Source organism: Vidua chalybeata, chromosome 11 (genome assembly GCF_026979565.1).
Source record: "Vidua chalybeata isolate OUT-0048 chromosome 11, bVidCha1 merged haplotype, whole genome shotgun sequence".
Taxonomy (NCBI): Eukaryota; Metazoa; Chordata; class Aves; order Passeriformes; family Viduidae; genus Vidua; species Vidua chalybeata.
The window spans coordinates 14,584,962-14,610,004 of NC_071540.1; the positions used below are offsets into that span (position 1 = coordinate 14,584,962).

At 50.5% G+C, this 25,043-nt stretch overlaps 2 protein-coding genes across 2 annotated transcripts; one reads left to right on the forward strand and one right to left on the reverse strand.

The window, feature by feature from the left end:
• Window positions 1-493: 493 nt before the first annotated feature.
• On the reverse strand, window positions 494-6,724 carry LOC128793767 (hydrocephalus-inducing protein homolog). Its single transcript, XM_053953178.1, has 6 exons — window positions 6,656-6,724; window positions 3,950-4,071; window positions 3,579-3,696; window positions 3,311-3,445; window positions 2,933-3,109; window positions 494-520 (listed from the first exon to the last, which is right to left on the reverse strand). Exons 1-6 carry the CDS (start codon window positions 6,722-6,724, stop codon window positions 494-496), a joined length of 648 nt encoding a protein of 215 aa, XP_053809153.1.
• A 6,449-nt stretch (window positions 6,725-13,173) lies between these two features.
• LOC128793538 (mucin-5AC-like) lies at window positions 13,174-20,956 on the forward strand. Its single transcript, XM_053952813.1, has 3 exons — window positions 13,174-13,866; window positions 16,465-16,585; window positions 17,209-20,956. The coding sequence occupies exons 1-3, from the start codon at window positions 13,800-13,802 to the stop codon at window positions 18,305-18,307; spliced, it is 1,287 nt and encodes a 428-aa protein (XP_053808788.1). The 5' UTR covers window positions 13,174-13,799; the 3' UTR covers window positions 18,308-20,956.
• The last annotated feature ends 4,087 nt before the right edge of the window (window positions 20,957-25,043 follow it).

Below are 25,043 nucleotides of genomic sequence, written 5' to 3' on the forward strand. Positions count from 1 at the left end.
CCAACTCAGATCCAGTCATGTCTGGAGGTAAAATCCTGAAGTAGCTCCATAGGTGCTTTGTTGTTTTGTCCCTGTGAGTTCTGCAGTGCCAAAGACTGTAAACCTGTGAGTTTCTAGCTAAACCTGCTTATATTATAGCTCTTTAGACCTGCTTATATTTTATACTGCATTGACAATATTTAGACACTGTATTAGCAGTAAGTTTAGTCATAATGATCCACATAATCAGTGTCATGCAGCTCACACCTGACCAAGAGTCTTCTCTCTATGAGTCTGCCACAATCCCCAGTGTTATCTGGGCCAAAGTACCACCAAGGTAACGTGTTTGCTATCAGACGGTCATCCATGATCATCATAAGGATGTCATTGGCTTCATGATAAGGGTTTAGAGTATTAGCCACCCAATTCCAGTGGCAAGGGACATGATGGGACTTCAAGAAGTGGTTAAGGCTGGCTATAAAAGCTCCAGGTGCTTCACAGAGGTGGACAGAATTCAGTTCTCCATCTTGAAGGGCTTCTTCTGGGAGAAGAGAAAAACTGCACAGGATCTCATGAAATTTGCACCATGCCTGGGTACATAGCTCAGCATTCACAGATTTCTTCACATGAGATATTATTTTCCCTGCTTTATTGGTAAATGAGGTGTGCTGATGCCAATCCTCAAGGTTCTTATCACTCAGTTGGTTCTTCACTTCATTCACTGACTCCTTCAGAGTAAGTGAAATTCCATGTGATCACATGTAGAAGCATTCACTGGCTTAGCATAAGAAAACTTCTTCTAAAGAGCTTACGATTTTCAGCCCCAATGCAACCACACAACTGCAGAGGGGTGGTAACACCATGTCAGGGCCAGTAATAAATGAACCAGGGGACAGAGGTCCTGTGCACTCTGAGGGGACACCAACAGCTGGGAGAAACAAAGGAGGTGGCACTGAAGCATTCCAGAAGAAAAGGCACCTGCATGCAAATACTGGCAAGAAACATACAGGCAACAAGAGAGACACACGGGGCAACACAGACAGGGCCAGCAGCTGGAAATATCTCTGGGCTTTTAATTGAAAAGAAGAAAAGTGGGGATTATTCTGGGACATTCTCTTCAGCTACAGTGACTGAAAGCCCAATTTCCTCCCTGGATTATGTTGTTGATTGAGCAAGAGCATTAGACAAGAGCATCTCCTTGGAGCTCAAGCTTTAGGAGCAGATCAGTGGAGGGATGTCTCAGGGAAGACATCTGGGCATCTTCACTGGGACCCTTGTCTTCCCCAGAGGCAGTGTTAGGTCCCTTGAAGGGGAGGGCATTATGTCCCTTGGCTGGGAGGGAGGGGAGGGATGGAGATGGCCATTAAAAACCAGCCTGGATGCTGGACATATCCCTCAAAGGTTTTATTCTAAGCCCCAGAGCCAACAAAGGAGTTGAGAAGGGGAGAGAGTCTGGAATGGAGGTGAGCAGGATACCGAGGACTAAGTACTCCTGACATAATTTAGAAACAGAGCTGACAAGTGAATAAAGCTGGCAATTCTGTGACCAAGGCTCTCAAAGTACCATGCACCTACACTTTTGGTAAATTCCACGTGCAAGAAGGCTGCAATCGACTTCAAGTCCCATGGTATCATTATCTTCTACAGCCAAATTTTCTTTTGTCCACTGGTGCCTGAACTGCCATTGTTAAATCCTTAGATTTTAGGAAAATTGATCTCATTAGAAGCTACCTCTCACCCCAAGGAAGACAGAAAAGATATTGTTAATCTAATTGCCTCATCAATCAGTAAAAGCCTAAGAAACCCAAATGTAATTTAATCTTAATATATATTACTTTTTAGTGATGGTGTAATAGCTGACATCAAACAGCATTAACTCTTCCAGTAAATCCAATCTGTTAGGTTAAAGCAGCCATTACTCCATCTCTGTGCTGAAAAATCCTGTACAGAATCAGAAGCTAACAAGCTCCATCCTTCCCCCTGTCACTGCACCCAGGCTCTATTTCATCTATTTCAATATTTAATTCCTGAAGTTCGTAAATTCTTTAAATCCCTGTCAAGCAGGATCCAACATGCTCTGTAGCCCTCCATAGAACAGCTTGCAAGCACACTGTAAAAAGATGCCAGAATTTTTTGGGTATTTATTTTGGCAGTGACAAAACAAGATCTGGAAATCCCAGAGAAAAACTGTGCAGGGATTTACAAGCTCCTGCCTACATATTTGCACAGTCATATTTGCATGTTTGAACAGCATCCGAGGAGCCTGCTTAAATAGCTTTGGCAGGCTTTGGTGGAAGCTCCTCTCAGACTTTCATGTTTCACAGCAGAAAAGTCAATTTGCCTTTTGACCTCTGTTTTCCCAGGGAAAAAAATCAAAGCCACTGAGCTGCCCCAGGTTAGGCAGCAGGTCTGTGCTTCATTCCTGACCTCAGCTCCTACAGCAAGACCTCCGGGATCACATAACCCTCAACTCACCACCAGTTGAACTGGTTTCCTTTCAGATACTGTGTCAAAAATGCATTACCCTCTCCAGTTCAGCCAGGAGAAACAGTGATTGTCTTCTGAGACTGACAGGAACAGCATAGCTGTCCACAGCACAGCTCACTTGGGGCATCTCATGAGAGGACCATGGAAAGCCACGTGCCTGTGGCCTCCCAGAGAACAGGTCTCTTTGGCTGACCATGGTAACCATTTCAGAAGGTGCTTGTGCTCAGGAGGGTGCAAGCCAGCTACTAACGTGTTCCAGCACCCTCCAGGAAATCTGGGACAGAGGAAGCTCAAAGGCTGCATCCTGCTTAAAACATGAGAAGCAACAGCAAACCCCACACGTCCTGCCCATTTCCAGCCAGGGCTGCAGGGCAGCAGCTCCGATGCTCTGGTTCCTTCTGTTGCTCTTTACCAGCTCTGTTATCACCCAAAGGTGTTTTGCACAACAAAAGCTGAGCTGCCTCACCTCTGGGTGCTCAGCTGGTAACGAGCTGCCCTGGTTTCCAGCCAGCAGAGTCTTCTGGGTGCTGCACTTGACCCGACAGGCTGAGAAGTCCAGCTGGCCAGGGAACTCTGGGATGACACAAATTGGCACAATGAACTCTTCCCTTTCAGTGGTGCAGAGGAGCTGGTGGAAATAATCCTGCAGGAAAAGAAACTGTCTCAGCACAGGACATTTATCCCCATCTTCAGCATGGGCAAAGAGTATCTCCCAGTTCTAGATTCTGTGCAACTCCACTGAAGCCAGCACAGGTCCTCAAAGCCCAGGCCAGATGCCCTGAATCCAGCCTTGCAGGTTCACTTTCCACTGAAGACACCAATCTCTCGGGACCTCCAGACTCACCTTGTTCTGCCCAGGGGTGAAGAGGACACGAAAGGTCATAGAGGGGCCCAGTGGCACCTTGCAGCACATGTCATTGGGGCCCACCAGCTGGAAATAAGGTGAGCTCTCCAAGGTGATCTTCACCAGCAGAGGAACCTGTGGGAAAGACATGGAATAATGGTTTTGTCATTTGTGGAAACAGGTGGACATGCCCTGGTGCCACCCTTAACCCCCTTTCTCCACTCTCCTCTTCCAGCACAGTGTTAAACCTCCACATCCCAGCACTTACCTTGTCCCTGTTCCTCAGAGCCAGTGGCACTTCACAGACCTCACCATGGGTGTAGTTGTGAAACATCACCTCTGGTGGGCAAGGCTGAGGTGAGCTGTGGTCCAGGCCAACTGCAGAACTGGAGAGGCAAGAGAGAGCAGGGAAAGGTTCAGGTGCTGGGAGGAAGATTCTGCTCTGATCCCCAGGCAAGTACAGACTCTGGGTGAGTGCATCTGCCCAGCCCACACTGGGCAAACAGTGGCTCTTCCACCTCTGCCCTGGGCTGATCAAAAGCTGCTGGACCACACTGAGCAAGCCAAGCCAAGCTGCTCTTTTGGCACCCTCCTCAAATATCACATCAAACAGCAAGGCAAAGGGTAGGGAAAGGATACCTTGTGATGGGATGTCCATACTTGTGTTGAGGCTGGACAATCTGGGGCAGATTCAGCTTCTTAGTGCTGGCCAGCCTCTGCTTGATGGTGAGAGACATCTTCTGGAAGGCAGAGGGAGTCAGCTGTAAGGTAAAGAAACACCAAGAGCCTCAGAAATGCACTTGTTCATAGAGGCTTTTCTTGTTCACTTGCTACTTATGAATAATTTGTGATCACAGCCACTAGGACAGTTCTGGAAGCCCTGGAAGTTACCCGCTGAAATATTTAACATCAGTAAATTAATGATATAGAGCAGAATGCACATGCTGTAGCCACGTGGCTCTGTCCCATTAGCTTCTCTGTGATTTGATGTGACATGTTTGGGGATTTCTGCTCTTTGGCCATTTGTTTCCTCTTTAGTTTCACTGGATTGAGCTGGTGACCTTTGCAGAGAGTGGGGAGGAGTTTTCAGAACTCCCCTAATTCCATTCTTGCACATCACTCACAACCCACCATGTGGAGATGTCACTGCTGGGTGAGTCCGAGGGAGGCAAGAAAGCAGCGCTGTGCCAAGACTGAAGTGCACAGGAATGGCTCCAAGCTTCAGTGCTCTCTTTTTAATTAGCACTTGTTTCCTCTGTCTGGCCTCACAGAACCCTCCCCAGAAGAACACAGAGATCTCCTTGACAGAGTCCCAGCACCAGAACATCTCCAGTCAAACGAGCTCCAGTCAGCAAAGGGACGTTTGTGGCTGGGGAGGAGGAATTGCCCTGACTCCACTGCTGGGCTGGATCTGTGCTCCACACAGGAGATGAGACAGAACAGCTGGTTTGGAACCTGCTCTAGCTGGGACCAGCTGTGTCTCTCGAAGCTCCAGGCAGAGTTTGAGCTGCCCTCCACATGCCAGGTGCCCAAGGGCAGGTTGGTGAGAGCAGCACAGGTGAGTGTCCAACCTGACAGAAGGAATTACTGCCACACAAAGGGGATGGAAAGCAGCACACACATGGCTTCAGCTGCACATCGGTTTAACTTGGCTCTGGTGGCACAGCCAGGCAAGACACTGCACTGTCCCTGAAACATCACATAGTGTTCCCTGCTGCACCAGGACGGCCCCCACCAACAGGAGCAGGGCACAAAGAGGTGGGGAGGGGGTCTGCAGCTTCAGAGTGCTGCTGGACAACAGCTGGGGCAGGGAGAGGGACACGAGGGGAGGTTCCAGCCTTAACACAGCTCGGGCCCAGTCACAGTGGGTTCTCACGGTTAGAGGTTTCTCTGCCTCTCTGACAAACTTTTGATTGTGATGTTCCACCACTCTGCCCTGGGATCCAGAAGCCATTGTAGAGAATGTCTGGCCTGGATCATTTGTGCCACTGGCCATGTCTTGGCTCACCTGGAAGGAGCAACAATGGAATTCTTAAAATCCAGAATCCCATTCATGCAGACCCAAAGGATACACTGGTGTCTCCAGTCTGTGGCATCCTTCAGAAGTGAAGAACATGAGGCCATCCCACCCTGATTTATCAGCAGACCCTATTTTAGTGGCTGAGTTAAGATTTATAGAAGTAAACCCCCAGAACAAACAGACCCTGAGACAAAACAGCCTTTTCCTGTGAGTGCAGTCCCACAAGCCAAAAGACTTGTGGCACTTATCAACTCCCACCTTTTCCATTACATTTGTAACGCCATTTTCTGAAATTATTAACCAAATCTCTGTTAATTTCCAAACTGTCCTTTATCACGCTTTACAAGTTTTCTTGGTGGGAACAGAAGGAAAGTGAATGTCACACGGCTGCTGGCCTGGATGCGTCAGCCGAGGAAGCAGGACCTGCCGCACGATGGCATTGTCTGCTGCAAGAGAGGCTCTTCCAGCTCGGGAAACTCCGCAGGAGCCTTCCCCGGGGACAGAGCGTGGTGTGAGCTCCTTGGGGTCCGCGGGACCCTTTCGAGAGCAGAAAAGGACAAAGGACGTGTGTCCCTTCCTCACAGCCTGTCACATTAGGGCTGGGGGGCAGTGCAGGACCCTGACCCAGGGCCGGGCATGGGTGGTTTGTTCCTTATCAGCCATCCGGTGAGTGCCCAGGGGAAGCAGCGCATCCTTTGCTGATGGTTTTTCCTCCCGGCGGATGGCGGGGGCTCACGGGGCAGCTGCAGCAGTGCCTTGCACCTCTCCCAGGGAGAGCCTTTGCTTCTGTCCCAGCTCGGAGGAGCCCTCAGGAGGTCCTGCTCCTTGCAGTTGGCTTGGTCCCTAAATTCCACCCCGCTGGCCTGGAGTGGGTGAGCCTGCAGTTCTCGGGAGTCATGGGCTGGGGTTGGACAGGGAGGATGCCCGGACGGAGGGAGGACTCTGGGCTCCGGGTCAGTGAGAAGGGACACAGACACGTCTGCTCTTTGTGCAGACAGTTCATTTTGTTTTAGCACACAGTTATGAACAGGACTGCTTTTGCTCATAGCCCTGGTTTGTCATCAGCGCTGTCCTAGGGAGGGAAATTGTTCCCCAGTTAACACTTTGAGTCCCAGACATACCTCATCTCTGTTTTCTTCAGTTCTTCCCTGCTGCCTCCTTGGGTTGATATGAGGAATCGTAGCCTGGGGCAGGAATCTCTTTTACCCTTATCCAGAGCACCCTCTTTTATAACTATCCCCAGCCAACACCAAAATGCTAATGTCTGGCACCTGTCACTCATTTAGGTGACAGTACAGCTGCATTGACCCTAAAAACACACCCACAGTCACGACAGCGGTCAGGAGCCCGAGAATCTCGTGCATCAGGCAGTGAGACAGGCATGACGCTGTCATGGTTCCAGAAAGAAAGCCTGGCTAAGGCAAAAGCATGCTGCCCTGGAAACAGGCTGGCTCTGTTCATCTACATGCACTGCTGAGGGAGCAGCTCCCCAGCGGGGCTACAGCTGAAACCCACAGGAGTGTGGAGCCTCTGGGCAGAGGCAGAGGGGGAGATACACCCCCTCTTACAACGTGTTCTTACAACGTGGGGTGCAGAAAAGCTGGGGTGGGAGGGGGGAGGGCTCCAGTGACTCCCTGGTCTCTCAGCGGAGCCAAGCAAGGCTTGAAAAGGGTTAAGAACCTGGGCAGGGAAAAGCTTGCCTGGGCTTGTTTTTCTGCCCGGCCCTTGTGTCCGTTTATTGTGCTGGGCCATGGAAAGGTTTCCTGGCTGCCGGGAGCCGTGCGGGCTCCGGGGGCTGTCGGCTGCTGCCTGTGTGTAACCCCGGGCACCGGCGCATGCCTGTGGCTGAGAGAGCCACGGGAACGAGCGGCGTGACAGCTCCAGTCTGGAAGGCTCTGATTTCCCATTCTGTAGGAAACGTGCTGGGATGGAAGGGCTCAGCTCAGCCCGGGGGCTGCCAGCGCCCCAGCACAGTCACATCTGTCAGGTCATAGCACTGCCCGTGGCAGCCCCCCTTGTTTTTGGGGCTGGCCCACAGGTGCCACCAGCCCCCATGGAGACACTGCTGGGGATCAGCCCCATGGCTCCACTGGAGAGAGGTTTGGGGATCTCCCCTTCTCCCACCACCACAGCTTAATGATAACCTCATGTCTAACAGTTCCCACAGCTTTTTCTTGAATGCTCTCAGACATCTCCTGCCCAGAGGCGGTGGGAAGAGGTGAGCCTTTCTGAGAACAGAGCTGCTTCTGGTAAGCTCCTTTCTCCGAGACTGCCAGCGTGTGCAGACATGCTGGATGGAGAAGTGGGAAGGGGGGATGTGGAGGTGCTGATTGTGCTGCATGCATGCATGCCGTGGCATGGGGCCCAGGGGCTGGCTCTGTGGCAGATGGGGACTCACAGCACCCCAGGCAAAGGGCTGGGGCCAGGACCTGGCTGTTCCTGCCAGGAACACCCTTTCCAGGACATGAGGATGCCTTGCACAGGCACTGGCTGCTCCTACTGACATGGGAGGGAGGAATAGGAGGAGTAAGTGGGGCTGCTGTAAACAGGCACATGCCTCATCCTCTCCCTCAGCCCAGGCAGCAGGCACTAGCCTGGCCTCAGGCTCTGGCAGAGGTGAAATAACAGAGCCATGGAACTTTACTGCTTCCCATCTCCTGTCCAGTCCACAGGGGTTCCAGAAGAATCCTTTTCCAGGAAGCAAAGGAGGGGAGAGCCCCCTTTATCACCCTGGGACAAAGCAGAGCACAGCCACCCCTGTGCCAAGGGAGAGACTGGCAGCATCTCCAACAGCAGCCGTGGTCTCCTGTGGCACATGGAGATTTCTGTCTTGCCCTCCTGACCACTGTTGCTGCCACTCTCACCTCTCCTCCGTGCAGGGCAGTGGCAAGAGACTGCCCTTCCATGGATCATGGAATCACAGAACAGTTTGGGTTGGAAGGGATCTTTAAATGCCATCTAGTCCAACACTCCCTGCCATGGGCAGGGACACCTTCCACTGTCCCAGGTTGCTCAGAGCCCCATCCAACCTGGCCTTGAACAATTCCAGGGATGCGCCAGCCACAGCTTCTCTGGATAATCTGTGCCAGGGCTTCACCTCCCTCTTCTAGGGAAGAATTTATTCCAGATATCTAATCTAACCCTGCTTTCTGTCAGTTTGAAGCCATCTTGCCTTGTCCTGTCATTCCATGCCCTTGTCCAAAGTCCCTCTCCAACTCTCTTGTAGTCCAGTTAGTACTGGAAAAGCTCTAAAGTCTCCCTGGAACCTTCTCTTCTCCAGGTTGAACAACCCCAGCTCTCTCTGCCTGTCTCCACAGCAGAGGTGCTCCAGCCCTTGGAGCATCTTGGTGGTGTCTGGACATGCTCCAGCAGCTCCACATTCCTCCTGGGGCCCCAGAGCTGGGGGGACAGATCCTCTGTCTCTCCTCCATCGTGCCAGCTTTGTGGAACTGTTCCCTTCAGGGCTGCAGCTACACAGAAGGACTGGGACATCAGGATGTCTCCCCAGCTCTGCAGGGACTTAGGCAGGAGCCAAGGGCTTGATGTGCTGAGGGAAGCCTGCTCTGGTACAGTGCCTTCATGCTCCTTCTCCTTAGCTGAAAAGCTGCCCATGTTTCACCTCTGCCATGCAGACACCTTTCCCAAGAGTTCCCCATCCCCTTTCCTAGGAAAGAGCTTGCTCCCATGGCTGCCTTGCTCTGTGGGAGGCAAGTGACTTCCCTGTTTAGAAAGTGGTGAGCACTGAAGAGCTCCATGTTTGTTTCTTTAGACACAATATTTTCAAACAACTTGAACCTTGTTTGTTGCAGCGGATAGGCAGCCCTTGGCAGCCTCCGTGGGACAGGCACAGGATGAGTTTTCCTCAGTCCAGGCTGCTCCAGCTGCCAGGAGAGGCACCAATTCCCACTGCAGGTGTGCACCTTTCCCTGCAATGTCCCACTGGGATCAGCCAACAGCTTGCAGCTCAGGTGTGATGCTGCCAGGGGAAGAGCTGCATTCCACAGCCTGGCTGCCCTGGGATGCTGACTCGTAGCTGTGGAAAATACACTTTGCACTGTGTGCTGGACTTCAAATTGGTTCTCATTTACAGAGAAGGAGGAAGCCATTGTGTTCAGAGAAGTGAAAGCCAGTGTGATGTTCTCTACTACTTTTGAAAACATTTTCTACGTAAAGCAGTTCCCTTAAAATACAAGCCTCAGAGTGGTGAGTACTTCCAAAATTGGAGTTTTCCGTCCCCTGTGGAGACACTGGCTGCAGACAGGTCCAGACATCTGCTTTTCATTTCCTGCTTTATTCTTAAATGTGAGAAAATACAAAGTCATGTGGTGCCTTTCTTGATCCCCTGCAATTTAATTCTCTCCTTTATTACAGCAATGGCTCAAGAGCTCTACATGACGTACAGAAGCTTCTCCAAAGTAAGAGGCCATATTTGGCTCTAAGGAACCTTCTCCTGAGTTTGGCAAGGGTGTCCTTGGCCAGGAGAGAGAGGGTTGGTGTGTTGGTTTGTGTCAGAGCAGCGCCTGAGCTGCCAACACCACCGAGGAGAGGTGGGTTAGTGTGAGGATGAGCTGCCACGAGGCAGCTGGGAGCTTTGTCAGGGGAAAGAGAATCCCATCCTATGTCCAGAGCTGGAGTCATGTGTCAGTGTTTCCCCCTTGCAGCACCAACCCTGGCTGGGTTGTCCCAAAAACTAAATGTTCCTGCTGCCTCTTTCCAGCAAGCCTCTGGGATGGAGGACAATACTGTGGGCAGACAAGGATGGAGCCAGTACCTGTTCTCTGATCCACTCTGGCATCTTTCTTTCAGGTCAGATACAGACTCCTAGCTCTCACTTACTTTCCCTTTTAATTCTCAGTCTTGACCTTATTTCAAGGAATACAAATCTACTGTAATGAACAATTATTTCACAAAGAACCAATCAGCAAAGATTTCCAGCACGGAAACTCCCTGAAGGAGATGGGAGGTGTTCTGGGACCATTTCCTGTTTGTTTAGGACACATCCCACATTCTTTTTATACGTTGTTTTGCATATAAAGCTTTGCAGGTTCAAGGTGCTTTTTACCTTCATGAGCAATTCCTCAGGCATTAATCATATATTCCCTCCACCGTGAGGACCTTGACCCTGTGCACAGCTTAAGCTGGTTGTGAACAGCCCTGGCAAAGTTGTGGTGGGTGGGAAATGCTGGAGTTGCTTTCATGTCTCTCCTGGGTAAGATGGGATCTGGCACTTTGACCTGGGGTATATGTGGTTTGGAGCAATAAACCGAATTCCTGGCTAAGGGTTGCAGCAATCAAAGGTTAGGGGATGACATCATATCAGGCTTCTGAGCATACCTAGTGCCTGTCACCAATGTCCCCAGACTTTGTTCTCCTTTCATGTGCATCAAAACTGGTGTTTAGGTAGCAGAACATCTGTCCTGCTACAAAAATGTCTTTAGAGCAGAGCAGGAGCTGGAGGCAGAGAGCCCAGACTCCAGCATGGACACTGAACTGTCTGGTGTGACATCCTTTTGTGGGTGCTGAGGGTCACACCTGGGGCAGTGCTGGAAGGCCCAGAGCTTGTAGGATCCCCTGTTGGTGCCCAGTGTCCAGTGTGTGGTCCCTCTGCCCACACTCCATGGCAGGAGCACAGGTGAATGTTTGTGGATGTTTTTTCCCTAATCCATATTTCCAAGCCTTCCTCAGCCATGCTGTAGTTACATACCGGGGGGGAAGCAACCCTTTTCCTGTTAGCTACTGCTTTTCTTTGGTGCTGTAACACCCTTCGGAGAGCCTTTGGGTGCAAAGGGTTACCTCAAGAAATCTCCCAGGGAGGAATGGGAACAGGCTGGGATAAGCTGGCCCTGGTTCCCAGTTACTCAGTTTTCCTGCTCTTTGTTTCCCTGAAGGCTTGGATGTCCCTGGCTCATGGGTTGCACACTCCATCACTTGGATGCTGTGATCCTGGGATTGCTCATGCAGGAGGTCACCTGCCTGCTTGCACTCATCCATATCACAATTTCATCTACAGGTTCTGATCTACACTGAAAACCAGCCTGCTGTTCCTGGAAACTACAGTGAAACTAAATCAAATTGAGAAAACAAGTGCCCAGACAATTCCTACTGTAACAAAAGAAGCTAAAATCTGTTGAAGGTAAGAGAAGTCCTGAGATTCTTCATTGTCATGTGGGAATCCTTAAAATCAGAGGGTTTTGGGAAAGCTTCAAAAGGCAGGCTACTTAGCTCTAATCACAGAAGGCAGGCCTCAGAGACAGCAGAACTGTGATTAGAGCTAAGCAGCCTGCCTTTTGCAGCTTTCCCAAAACCCTCTGATTTTAAGGATTCCCACCTGTCAGACTGACACAATACATGTGGTTTACCATGAGTTATATCAGGAATATCTCCTGGAATACATCAATGGTTCTTCAATGCTGCAAGACCTCAAAGAACTGCAGTAAGGGTCTGGTGTGGAGGAGCAGATTGGGATGGGATGGGATGGGATGGGATGGGATGGGATGGGATGGGATGGGATGGGATGGGATGGGATGGGATGGGATGGGATGGGAAGTGGGTTGGCAGTGATGGTGCCAGTTTTCTGCCAGCTGCAGCCCGGGTTTGGCTCTGCTCATTGGAGCTGCCTGCTCCCATTGGAGGCAGTTGCTGTGCCTCTGTGTCCTGCTTTTGGTGGGAAATACAGGGCTTGATGGTGGCTTAGGCCCTCGCTGCTGCCAGCACTTGATGGCTCGTGGTGTCCCACAAAGCCACGCTGAGGCTGCAGCTGCCCTCCAGACTCCTGCTGCAGAATTTCCCTGTGCAGACATCACCTCTAAATCCAGCTGAGATCACAGGGAGCAAATGGAGATGTCCAAAAGTGACCTAGAAGAGTCCTCTGCCAGGTAAAACTCCTCCAGCCCAACCTGCAGAGGAACAGCAGCTGCATTATCTGCCAGAGAGCAGTTTGTGCCTTAAAACAACAACGCCTACGGAAAGTCATGCCTTTGGCAAACAAAGCACTCCTACTTAGCTGAATATCAGAGCCCTTCCTCAGTTTTACCTACCTCTGGCAGCAAACCCTTTGCAGAAAAAGCAGAACCTGTCTCTTCAGGGGAGATGTAGGCTGTGCCATCACTTCCCACAGCCAAGGTGCCCAATGGCTTCAGGCAATGCCATTTCCTGGGACAAAAGTTCCCCGTGGACCTGTAGAAAACACCATTTGGGGAAGGGCAAGAAAACATCCCAACAAACTCAGCATGTTCTGTTCTTGTGAGATCAAACAGACTATTTCAAGCCTTAATTTTTATTTCATTTCCTTGAAATGGGCTTTTTCTTCTAATACAGTATAAGCAAAAACTGACGTCGCAGGCTGGGATTTTCACCAAATGATTTATACGGAAACCTGGGGGTTTTCTCTTTTGAAAACTAAAATCCCAACTGGAACTGCTGGAATTTCCCACAGCACAGAGATGCCAGATTTCCTCCAGCCCTAAGAAAACTTCAGCAAAAAAAGATTTCTGAGGCAGTCACAGACTCAGTCTTGAGCTTATCTTCATCTTTCAGCTGAGGGAGTTGTCAGGGGAAAATTGTTCTGTCTCCTGGGACTGGAGATGAAAGAGAAAGTAAAGGTGCAGGATGTGCCTGCAGTGTTGTTTTGTCCGCTTCTGACCTGCCCGGGGCTGGCACCGGAAAGCCCTGAGACAGCCTGGCTCTTGCAGAGCTGGGCTCTCCTCTCCTGCTCCCAGCATCAGCAAGACCCCGATGTCTGAGCCCCTGTGCTCATGGAAAATCGGGCTGTCCTAGCGAGCACACCCTGCAGACAGCACGGCCAGGGCACAGGAGCTGCCTGCAGAGCCACTGGCTCCCTGCTCATCCCTCTCTTTGGTGATGCTGCTTAGAGGCAGCCTGGCCTGGGATCAGAGTGTAGCTGATGAACTCATAACCCTGATTAGCAAATTAGTCTCTTTTGGCCTGATGACTGCTGTTGTAAGATGGCTGCCAAGAAGGAAAGGAATAACTGCTTAGGCATTTTGGGTAATTAATGAGCTTACTGAGCAGCGGGGAGCTGTAGTTGGAGGTGGGGAGAGCTTTACAAGCCTAAGGACAGTGATGCCTTGGCAAGAGACACATTGGTGGGAGAGGAGGAGGGAGCAGCTGACCACTGAAAGTCCCTGCCTGGATAATTGGCCAAGTAGTCTGGGCTGCTCTGCGTGTGTTGGGAAAAGCGGTAAGTATATCTGGGGAATTCCAGGAACCACCCCGCGCCAAAGCAGTCGTATTCCCACCCCTCTCCTTCTCTTCCCTCCGCCTCCTGTCGTCACCCTGGGCACGTGTGAGGGATCTGAATAACAACTAAAGCTCTGCCTCGGCGCTTCATTATTCTGGAATGAGCGGCAGCATCTGTGTTGCTCCGGAGGATGCAATAAGCAGCCGGGAGTGGGAAATACTGCCGGTAATCCCTCCCTGCCTGCCTTTCCTTCTGCCGACCACGGGAACATGAAGGCTGCCTGTCTCCAGATGCTGCTGCTGCTGTGGGCCCTGTGCCTGGTGACCCTGGCTGGAGGTGAGCCACAGCTCCGCTTGTCCCCAGCCTCCCGGGGAACAGCCAGGTCCGGGAGGGAATGGTGATGGGGCCGGGGAAGGGGGACGGGGGCACTGCACCAGGCTGCAGGGACCTCTGCGGGATGCAGGAGATCTCAGAGCAGGATCGGGCTGGGTTTGGGAAGCGGTGGCGGGGGGGAAGCCAATAAATGGCCGCAATCCTGGCACGGACACCCGAGCAGCCCCGTGATGGCTTCTGTCACGCCTGAGGGCAGATGGGGAGAGTGTCGGAGACACTTCCTGATAGCCTGTATTAGGAAAAAAAAGCATAATGTACTTCTTGTCCCCCTTTTTTCACCTCCCTGGGGACATGGCAGGAAGACTGCAGCCTGGCCAAGTCTGAGGAGACTACACCCTGTCGTGAAGGTGCCGGTGCTGCCATGCCTGTGAGGCAGGGGCTTTGTCACTGCAGTGTGTGTGCAAGGGGGAGCCGCTCTCATGGATAAAGATCTGTTCTCTGCATAAAGATCTCTGCGAGCTCCGGGCCGTGCTGGGCTCGCTCTGCCGGGGCTGGGCTGGCTGTCAGGGGCCCGTGGCACAGGTCAGTGGCCGCTGCCCAAGGCAGCTGTGCTTGGGCTGTCACGCAGGCTCTCAGCACCGCAGGCAAGGCTGGACTTTGCCCAGAACCAAGGGGTGATCTATTCCCACCATGCAAAGAGCCCCTGAGATCTGTGTCCTGCTGCTGCCAGAACGGAGCAGTGAGGACAGCACGGGCAAGTGGGGATGGAGCTCCTTCCTCCTCACACCTCTGGACAGGTTCTCCAGGGCTGGCCCGAGAAAAGTGGACAGCAGGGACACCAGGCAGCTTACCCTGCCCCGGGAACCCACTGCCTGCTTGGCACTGCCTGACTCTGCTCACCCATGGCCAAGCATCCATTTCCCCCACAATGAGGAAACAGGGCTGCCTCTGCTAAAGGCCTGGTGGAGTTCCCTGGGTCTTTTGAGGAACTGTGCTGAAAAGCAGGTGCCAACGGCTCCTAAGAGCAGGCGGAGAAACTCCCAGATCCCTTTGGCAAAGACTCAGATGCAGCTCAGAGAAGCAGGGTTGTGTGCCCCAGGAGGAGGGCTCCATGCTCCCTGTGGCATCCCTCTGTCCTTGGAAGGTGCTTTCCAAGCTCCTCCACTCTGGGAGAAGCCTACCAGGAGTTCAGCCAAATGGAAACCATTTGCATTGGTGCCAATAATTGCAAAATCAGTTCAGGGTTCTCAAGGGAACTGATTTGCTTCTCCAAGGAACAGGGCCTTTGGGAGCAGTCAGGGACTGCTCCCGACCATGCACGTCCCTGCCTACCCACAGGGAGGGTGTGGCCCCCTTGTCACTGTGCCTGTTTTGTTGAACTGTGCTCTTGGAAGTGGAGGGCACCAGCAGAATATCCTCTGGCTAATGAGAGTCGATTGGCAAGTCAGCTGCCCTGAATTTCCAGCAGGGAATTCTTGACCCTAAAATGCCACAGAATACATTATTGTGTGAAAAAAGAGTTTTGCTTTAACTTGACTTGACCAAGAGTTGGAAATGGGCTTCTGTAGAGGGGCCACAGGAGTGTTTGCTTGGGATTGCTTTGCAACCAGGGTTTTCCCCAGTAAATGATTCAGAGTGCTCTTGCATTGATGCTCATTCTTGTACCTGGTACCTGGATCATTCCTAACTGAACTGCATAAAATTCCCCACATTCACTTGGGAATCAGAGGCAACATTTTGTAAGAGACAGCCTGATTGAAACCAGATTCCAATTCCTTTCTTCGCAGAGGCCCCAGATAAATCAGGGCTTGTTTTTGTAAATCTTGTCCCCAGGGATGTCAGGAACAAGTTGTCAGGATGTGTTGTGCAAGTGCCTGTTGTGGGAGGCTGGAGGTAGATGCAGGCATGAATGGTCCCCAGTGGTGTGACTGGCCTTGCCCCTTGAAGGGGTCAAGAGGGGTTTTATTTTTACACTTTGCAAACTGAAAACTGTATTATCTGGTGGAGGTTGAAAAGATGTGTTTGGGAAGCTGGGCTGCTGAGGTTCTTGCTCTGCACCCTTTCTCTGAGCCCTTGTGGTGTTCAGAGACCGCGCACCAGTGAGCAGAGAGGCAGGATGCTCACCTGGAGGGGAAGTCCCACAGGAGGAAGAGATAAGACTGATAAGGAGAGAGCAGAGCACCCTGCTAATTGGTGAGGGTTGCAGCAGGTCTTTGGGGGATGAAGAAATGTATTTTCTGGGCATTGTGCTGAGACCAGTCCTCCTGGTAGCCGAAGAGGAAAGGACCTGCAGGTCCAGGGGCTTGCACATCCTACAGGACAAGCTGAAACGCTGTCCTAAAAGCCCACAGTTTTCACTGTGCTTTTTTTCCCCTCCTCAGTTTTCTGGGTATATTATTACATGCGTGGGTGCTATTGTCTTCATCAGGATCTGTCTTCATCTCAGTTCAGCAGGGATTGGAAACTTTTGTGGCAAGCGGATTGGAAACTTTTGTGGCAAGCTTTGGACTCTTCCCTGGAGAAGGGAAAAATGAAACAGTGCTGGTTTTGAGAGGCCCTGATAAAAAGCCAACACTTAATGAGGTGAAATTTTTATTTCAGGGCAACCCAAAGCACCTGTGAAGTGTTCAAGAGAGTGCAGAAATTTTACAAGTAAGTTATCAGAGAAGCTGATCAGGAGCTACCGTGAGACTGAACCTGGCTGCAGACGAAATGCCACCATGTAAGTGCTGCCCCACTTCCAAGTGGGATCAGGGTTAAATGGATGGGCAAAGGGACTGAGGGATTTACTTGGCAGGACAGGGCTGAGGAACGACGCGGAGAGAGAGCTCACGTGTTCCTCTGAAAGCAGATATTTTGTCTGAAGACAGATCCAGACTTGTGAGCTTGTCTGGAAGTGAGAAAAGCTCCATTTCTTTTCTTTGGGATAATTGTTGTTTTGTGCTTATGCTGAAGTTCATGCACCATTGACACCATTTTATTGCAGCCCAGGGGGTGGCTCCAAAGTGAAGCTGCTGGGTTGACCTTGGAAAGTCTCACATCACCCAGTAAATCAGAGGGTTTTGCCTTCCACACGTGTGTGTCCTGGGGCAGCTGGTGCTTGTGGAGCTTTCTGTGTCCAAGCAGGACAATGCTTTTGAAAGTGAAAAACTTCTTGGGGGAAAACCCTTCACCTGTGAGTCATGTTCAGCTGCTGCTCATTCAGTCAGATATCAGAGGCTGCCCTTCCTGAAATGAATCATCCACACAATACTTGCTGTTTGCTATCTACACACCTTCCCCATAGGTCTGATCACCTGAACCAGTGTTTTCTTTATTCAGTGAGTGGTCCCTTTTTATTTTCAGATTTATTACTCTGAAGTTCAAGGAGATTTGTGCAAATTCAATGGAAGACTGGGTGAAGAAGATCAAAGACAAACTGGACAGGAAAAAGGCCACAGTGATGCCACCCCATGATGTCACCTCAGCAGAAGAGCCTGGTAGTGTTGAGAGACATGTTGGTCTTCCAGAACTGGCTCCAGCTCAAGCCACTGCTCCAACTAGTTTCTTCCAAGGGACTGGAACAACAGTTAGGGAGAGAATACGTGCTCCTGCTGCCACGACAGAGGTGTCCAGCAAGCCCCCACTGGGCAGGCAGGACCCCACCCAGCTCCCTGAAGGATCCACCCCCATGGTACAGGAAGAGGCTGCTCACTCTGAGGTCACTCGAGAAGCAAAGGGAGAGTCCTCAAATTCTCCTGCGTCTTCAGCAAGTGTTGCAGCAGGCGTGGGCTCCAGCCAGCCCACCCCAGGCCCCACTGCTCAAGATACAGCTTCTCCTAACTCTAATTCAGACCTGATGGCTGCTGCTAGAAGATCAAACCAACCTGTACTTTCTACCAGCAGATCCCTGGACCCTACGAGAGCCAGAGCCAACACACCAGACACTGCTTCCAGCAGTTCTAGATCAGGTCTCCCCTCCATCTGGGACAGTATGAAGACCACAACAGTCACAGAGACAGCACCACAGACTACTTCAGTTTCTACTCTGAGCTCCACCACTGCCATGGACAAAGCTGCTTCTGTCCATACCAGCAGGGTTGTTGGTCCCTCTGCAGATGTGTTTGGCACTACAACATTTGATCATTCATTGCCTGTAGGGAAGCAGGAGCCTTCAGACACAGGAGTTGTTACTCACCAGGTGTTGTCAGGCCAAGCCAGAGTGCAGATGATCACAGTCAGGCCAAACAATCTGCCTCTGCCCAGCTTCTTGTCAAAATCTCAAATGCACTTTGTCATCCCAGTTTCTGTGGTATGTGGACTGATGGTTGGCAGTGTTGCTCTTGTGTGGGTGTATCTGAAATTTGGAGTCAAACCAGAAGAAACGTCAAGAGAAATGGTGCAGGGCTTGCTCTACCAGCAGGCAGGACATCAAGACAATGTCTATCCAATGGAAGTAATATGAATGCTTCATGGCATGGACATTTCTGGCCTCAACTGTATGTGTGTTGCCCCAGGAAAGCTGTTCGTGCTGAACTGGTGACCAGTAGGAAGCAAGCCTGGGAATAAAAATCACAGAGAAAACTGATTTTTGGTAGAGCAGAATGCCCAAGAATATATCTACTTCATCATTGACCAATCACAGTGTTTTGGAAACAGGGGAGACACTTCTTTTCTACTGGCACTGTTCTGTACAGAGGCTGTGGCTGTTCTATTCCTGTTGGTGGCTCTTTGCCAGGTGTTGTGATTTTCCTGTTTACCAAGTCTCTGTTGGGAATTTTTCTGGTTCTTCATGGCCTAGGCAAGAGGCCACTCACCCACCCACACTGCTGGACTTGGGCTCAGCCACCTTGAGAACACCAAACCCACACAATTTGCACTTAAACTCTCTGCTGCTTCTTTCTTTGCACTTCAGGTCTCTGCTCTGTCAGACCAAGACTGAAGCTGGTGGCCAGCTGGCTGCTGGCTCTCCTTGGGCTGATGGAATTTACTCTCATCATTTTCTCTTGCTGGAGACACGAGGGATAGCCCAGCTTTTCAGAAATAGTTGACCAACCCTGCATCTGATCAGGGGACTGAAGGTCAGTGCTACAGATCTTCTATTCAGAGAAGCTGGCAATCCACAGTCTATCCTCTGTCTATCTCCTCCTTGCAATCAGGCCCTTTTAGCAGCTATGGGTATTTCTTCTTGCAGATGAATTCTGAGAGCTGGTTCTGGGTAAATCAATGCAATAAATCCCTTCTGCCAGCTGATGCACCTTGTGTCCAGCTGCATCCATCACCAGGACAGCATAATGCTGATGAATCTTCACAAATGGGAGAAATCAAGAAGTCACCCAATAATTTTGCTATTCCTGTGTTATCATTGGAACATGCTGATGAATCTTCACAAATGGGAGAAATCAAGAAGTCACCCAATAATTTTGCTATTCCTGTATTATCATTGGAACATTTTTGCTGTTCTCTGCAAGCACAAAACCCAGGAAATGTGGAGCTAAAGGCAATCCTGGATGTAGTCATGAAGGAATTACTCTACCAGAGCAGACATAACATCCTTTTGATCCCATTTTCTCTCTAGAAATAAGCACATTTGCTGATCCACAAAAAAAAAAAAAGAAGCACAAAATGTTCACGGTCCTATAATTCAGCCACATTTTAGTTTTTCCATTTTGGATAGCACTGATCATCAGGCTATGAAAGCACTGTAACAGAACCAGGCTTTTTTAAACCCCAAATTGATTTTGATTTTTATACATCCTGATATTGCTGTACATAAGTGTTATGTTTTATCTGTGGTCAAGTCTTGAAAGCCCTTATTAGACTTTGTCTCCAGGATGAATTCTGCTGGAGCGTGCAAAGGTCTTCATGATATGATGCTTTGTAAGTAGATACACATCAAGGGTCAGATTCTAACCAACCTCAGTGGATCAGATCCCCAAGTACAAATATGCATGCAGAAAATAAAAGCAAGATCAGCAAGAAAAAGGCAAGAAAATAATAAGCAAGATCATAAAAAAAATGATGGGCCAGCTGTAAAGCAGAGTTCAAGGAATGTGGCCTGTTAGATCTGTCAGATTGCACCTTCAGGACATCCATGCAGCCCTGCAGGGGGAGAGGATAGATTACAACTGTGCTTGCTTTCTGCCATCACACATCCCTTACTTCTGCATTTTGTTGACTCGAGGGATCCCTCTCGGCCTTTGCAAGTACGGGATGCAATCAGATTAACTTCAATGATTAATTTGGACTGAGATCCTTCCTTGTGCAGCAGCTCAGCTGTGGAACTCTGTCTGGGTTTGATTTTCCTAGAGGGTAAATCTGGCTCTGCCAGTGCCACCTCCCCACGCACCCCACTTGTGCACAGCTGGAACTCGTGAGCTGATGTACTGCGGCATTATTTTTATATGAAACACTAGAAATGTTATTTTTGTAAAAAGGTTTTATAGCTTTTTGAATGTATGTAATGTCCTGTCTGAGCTGCTTGGAGTCGAGACCTTTTTGGCAGCACTGGAAAACACTGTGCCTTGTCTATTTTGTTGCTGGTCTTAGATGGCTTGTGCATGTCCATGGGAGCTGCATCGCTGCCCAGGCCCTTCAGCACACGGAGCGGACACTTGTCTGCCGCAGGTGAAGTGCTTGTCCTGGAGCAGTGCTGGGGAGATGGATGTGCAGCAGCCAGATCACTTGGAGTCCCACCAGTCTTTGGAAGGACCCTGCTTCCAGCTCCAGCACCAGCTCCCACCATCTCCCAGCTGCCGTGATCCCACTGGAACTCATTGGGAGCAGCTGCCTCTCCAGGCTGGCCCTGTCCTTGTGCATTCCCTGCTCCCCTCTCCTGTCCCTTGGCTGTTTGCAGGCAGGGTGCTGGCACCCTCACAGGGGACAGGTGAAACCCAGGACAGGGGGACACTGCTGTTCCTCTCTGCAATGGGCAGTCTGGGAGGGAGGATGGAGCCCGTGGGTGTCACCCATTTCTGGGGGTTAAAGCACCACTTGCTGTAGAGCACAGTGACTGTTACAAGCTCCAGGTCATTTGTATATTGCGTGTGTGCATGAGATATGAGCTGTACATTTTTATAGAACTAAAAGTAATAAAGTCCTTATGTTAAAAACTTTCAGCCTCAGGGGACTGAGCCTTGAGCTGGGTTGCCAAGCCTGGTCCCTGCAGAGATGAACTCCTATGACTGAGCACTGTGGAAAGCACCCCCAAGAGATGGCAAAGCTGGAACAGCTGGATGTGGCCAAGCTATTGCTCCATCTCCTTTAAGGGTTTTGATCTTGGCAGATGTTTGCAGGAAATTCCTCACAGGGATTTGTGTCTTCCATCTTACTAAGGCAATAGAGAAAACTGGACTTTTGCATTGTTTAAGCAAAGCTAAGGTCAAACAGCAGCTCAGAGACAGCAAAGACTCCAAGTCTCTTCTGTAAGGGGGCAAGAGCTGAGATGGGACCTCTCCCACCCCAGCCAGGGCTTGGGCTGCCCTTGTGTGCTACTCTGGTGCTGGAGAGGTGGGAAGAGCAACCAATGAAAGAGTCAGTTCTCAGGGGTTTGCCTGGAGTGGGGAGCTGGCAGGAGCAAGAGGGATGAGCGTCTTCCCTACATTTCAGGAGCTTTCATCCCAACATCTCTCAGCCCCGTGCCATTCTAGGTAGGTGCAGAAGTCAATGAAAATTTCCTGCAGCTGAGTCACCAGGCCAGAAAGGTCATCTGGGGGATAATGTAACTCTAAGGAAATGAAAGCACTTTTTATTTGGTAAATTTCATTTCTCCTCTCTGTTGTGGAGAGGCAGGCGAGGAAGGAGGGGGCGGTGCAAACCAGCCAGGCCTGACAGGATGAATCATTTCCGATCATTTCCCACCAAGGAACTTTCAGGCAGAGCTGGCACCAGCAGGGCTGTGTGGGGGCTGCTCCTCTGGAGTTTTTGGGTGCCCCTGGGCTGTGGGGGGCACACTACTCCCTGGCTTTGCTGGTGTTGGTGTCTGGCCGTGCAGGGAAGGACCTTGTGCCAAGGGTGTCCCTCCACACACCTTCCCCTGGAGCTTCATGGGCTGCTTCAGGGGTAGAGTTTGGTCCAGGGGATAACAAATGCCACGTCTGTTCTGCTCAGGGGGGCGAGAGTTGCAATCTGCACCTGGTGTGAAAGGTGCATGTCCTGCCTTGATGCTTCCCCACAGCCCACAGGAGATGGGGGATCCATGGTCATGAAGGGCTCTCTCAGCCCTTACTAGCCCACATCTTTCATTTCCAGCTCCACAACATCTCCACCATGTCATTAGCAGCTGCTTTGATTGACCTTGTGGGAAGGAGAAGTCCCTGGGGCTCCTCACAGTCTCACCTTCATCCCTTCATGTCCCCACAGGATCCATCAAATGTCAGGCCTTGAGGGCACTAATTGGCCATAATCATCCTGACCAGCCTCACCCATGGGTGGACTCACCCCCACAACACCTCCCAGTCCTGTGCCCAAGCCTCAGGAGCCCCATCTAAGCTCAGGTTTGAGTCTCTGGTCCCTGCTGTGTTGTGAGTGCTGCTCTGATGTCCTGGCCCAGATCCAGTCTCTTGGACAGACCTTGTGTACCTTGTCTCCTGGCTGGCTGGAGCCCTGTCTCTGTCCCCATTTCCTGTCACTGCTGAGAAGATTCCCCCAGCTTTCCCAAATGGATTCTGGGTTTGGTCCCTTACCTTGGTGTGCCTGGGGCCACTGCTGGAGGCTCTGACCCCTGTGCTCAGGCCCTGGGGGCTGTCACCTCCCTGCTGAGGACCCAGCCTGTGCTGGGGCCACCCTTGGCTCCTGGCGTGTCCCCTCCCACTGCTCCCTGCAGCCTGGACCTGGCAGGGACACACCTCTGCCATTATCTCCTCCAAGCTCTGACTTCAGGTGGTGTGTGAGGTGAAGAAGAGAAGATGCCACCTCCATCCTCTGTGGTTTGGGCTGTGATTTATGACAGGCCTCAGCACAGTTGATTTCCCGTGAAATGTTGCACAAGAGCTCTCGTGCCTGGGGCAGCCTCTGGTGGAGCTGATGCACTTTCATGCTGCTGGCTCAGCAAAGGGCAGGATAAACACGGTAAACAGCCTCAGGTCTGCTGCGTGGCTGTGGTTCTGCTGGGCTTTGTTTGCTTGATCTCCCCTTTTATGAGAATTGTGTCCCTGTTGATGTCACTGCAGGGGCTGCTCTTGTTGCTCAAGTCCCCCTGGGTAACACAGAGGTTGTTGGGACCTCTTTGGTGACTGTCATGGGTGATGGAGGAAGGCTCATTTCTTGAGCCGTCAGAATTCACCCTGGAATTCTGCCACAAACCAAATAATTTAATAAAGAAGAAGATAGATATAAGTGAGAGTCACCCTCCAAGGAAGGATGTGATGTCAGCTTGCTGACTCTGGCCATAACCCCATCATAAACACATTTTCATTACAACATCTAGGTACCTTAACACGTCTTGCTCATCACATTCATTAACTGCATTTATTTTTCTGATTGCTGGGGTTTTATTCTAATCAAACACTAAGGAGCAGATAAATTCATAATTTGTTCTAGTGCCATCTTGAAATTAGCAGGACTAACTCTGTTCAGAATTAAATCACTAAAAATTAGACTAGAATTGCTTCCATGTCCTATTTTTTTTTGTTGTTATCTCAGCTTTGCTTTAAAAGCTGAGCTGAAGCATCTGTCTGCTGCTTGCTTAAACTCAAGGAGCTCTAAAAGGCTCAAGGTTGAAAAAAGGAGCCTGAAGTCCTCATTAAGCATCATTTCCCCTGATTGCTACTCCACACAGAAGCCTCTCCAGTGCAGAGTCTCCCTCAAATCCCAGGTCCATCCTTCACTTCACCCTGAGGTAGCTGATTGACCTCATTGGATAAAAATGGAAAAATGTTTCATATTTAGTGTGTTTGAGGAAGGTGACATCAGGTCTATTATTTCATCTTCCTTAGCAAGATAAGGCCACTTCCAGTTTCTGGGGCAGGTGCATTGACCTGTGCCTCTTCTTGGCTGAATTTGTGAGGGTTTCCTGCATGCCCACAGTGAGTTCCTGCTCTGTCCCTATCCCTGTGGACTATTGGTGTTGCGATGCTTGACCAGCAGGCAGAATGATGATGATGAGCAGGACTCCATGATATCAGAAGGTTAATGAATTACTTTATTAAACTATATTATACTATAACTATATTGCATTATATTACACTAATAGGAACTATTATCATTACTGACAAAAACTTGTGACTCTCTGCTGAGAGTCCTGAAACAGCTTTGTCTTAATTGGTCATTCAATTTAAAACACCATCACTAGAACCTAATCAAGTAATTACCTTGGGTAAACAATCTCTAAACAATCTCTAGAACACATTCCACACATGCATGACAATGAGCAGCAGCGAGATAAGAATTGTTTTGATCATTCTTTTCTCTGCTTCTCTCACAGCCCCTCTCAGGATCCTGAGAGAGCTAAGGCTCTCTCTGTTCAGAGGACGTGTGAATACCACATGTGGACGAGCTTGCCCAGTGAGTTAGTGCAGACAGAACCTTGGGGAAGGGCTCCTGGCCACAGCCTTCCTGCAGCCTCCGTGTCTCCTGACTCTGGGCAGAGCTTCCTGCACAGGATGCATCTCAGTTCACCAACTTACAGCACTTGGTGGTCCCCTGTGTCCGTCTGTAGGAAGCAGACTTTGGAAGGGATTCTTATTTTTCTAATTTTAGAGTGTCTTTCCAGGCTGTAGGACATGCCAGGGCTGTTCCTGGAATCACAGGGGTTTTGGGAAGGAAGAAGAGAATCACCTTTGGTTTGTGATTGTGTCCTGAGTTGATCAGGGCTTCACCATGGAGCTGTGGAGACCCTGGAGGGAGCACCCCAAAGAAATGTGAAGGAGCTTTACAGGCAGAAAGGGTGAAGAGGGTTTAAAGAAGCCAAACAAGGATGTCTCATCTTTTAAATGGAAAAGATTCAAAGTGACTGAGTAGAACAGAAGAAAGCAGGGAAAACTTATTCCAAACCCTCCAGCTGCCTCCTTGGGGACAAGTCTCAGGCACTGAGTGATACCCCCTTTTCTCCTGCCTTGCAGCCCAGCTGCTCCTGCCATGCCTTCCCACGTGCAGGATGTCTGTGGTTGTTTTCCAGCACAGCTGGGAGTGCTCAGTCACCCACTGAGTCCCCAAACTCAGCTCAGGGCTGTTCTGCCTCACTCCTTTGTCCCCTCACTGGC

Excerpts from the sequence above, each read along its gene's own strand:
- LOC128793767 (XM_053953178.1), bottom strand. The coding sequence starts at position 6,724 with ATGACAGCGTCATGCCTGTCTCACTGCCTGATGCACGAGATTCTCGGG. Across the intron at positions 3,446-3,578 it reads CTCTGAGGAACAGGGACAAG|GTTCCTCTGCTGGTGAAGAT; the intron begins GTAAGTGCTGGG and ends TCTTTCCCACAG. Across the intron at positions 521-2,932 it reads TACCAGCTGAGCACCCAGAG|AAGAAGCCCTTCAAGATGGA; the intron begins GTGAGGCAGCTC and ends CTCTTCTCCCAG.
- LOC128793538 (XM_053952813.1), top strand. The coding sequence starts at position 13,800 with ATGAAGGCTGCCTGTCTCCAGATGCTGCTGCTGCTGTGGGCCCTGTGC. Across the intron at positions 13,867-16,464 it reads CCTGGTGACCCTGGCTGGAG|GGCAACCCAAAGCACCTGTG; the intron begins GTGAGCCACAGC and ends TTTTTATTTCAG. Across the intron at positions 16,586-17,208 it reads TGCAGACGAAATGCCACCAT|ATTTATTACTCTGAAGTTCA; the intron begins GTAAGTGCTGCC and ends TTTTATTTTCAG.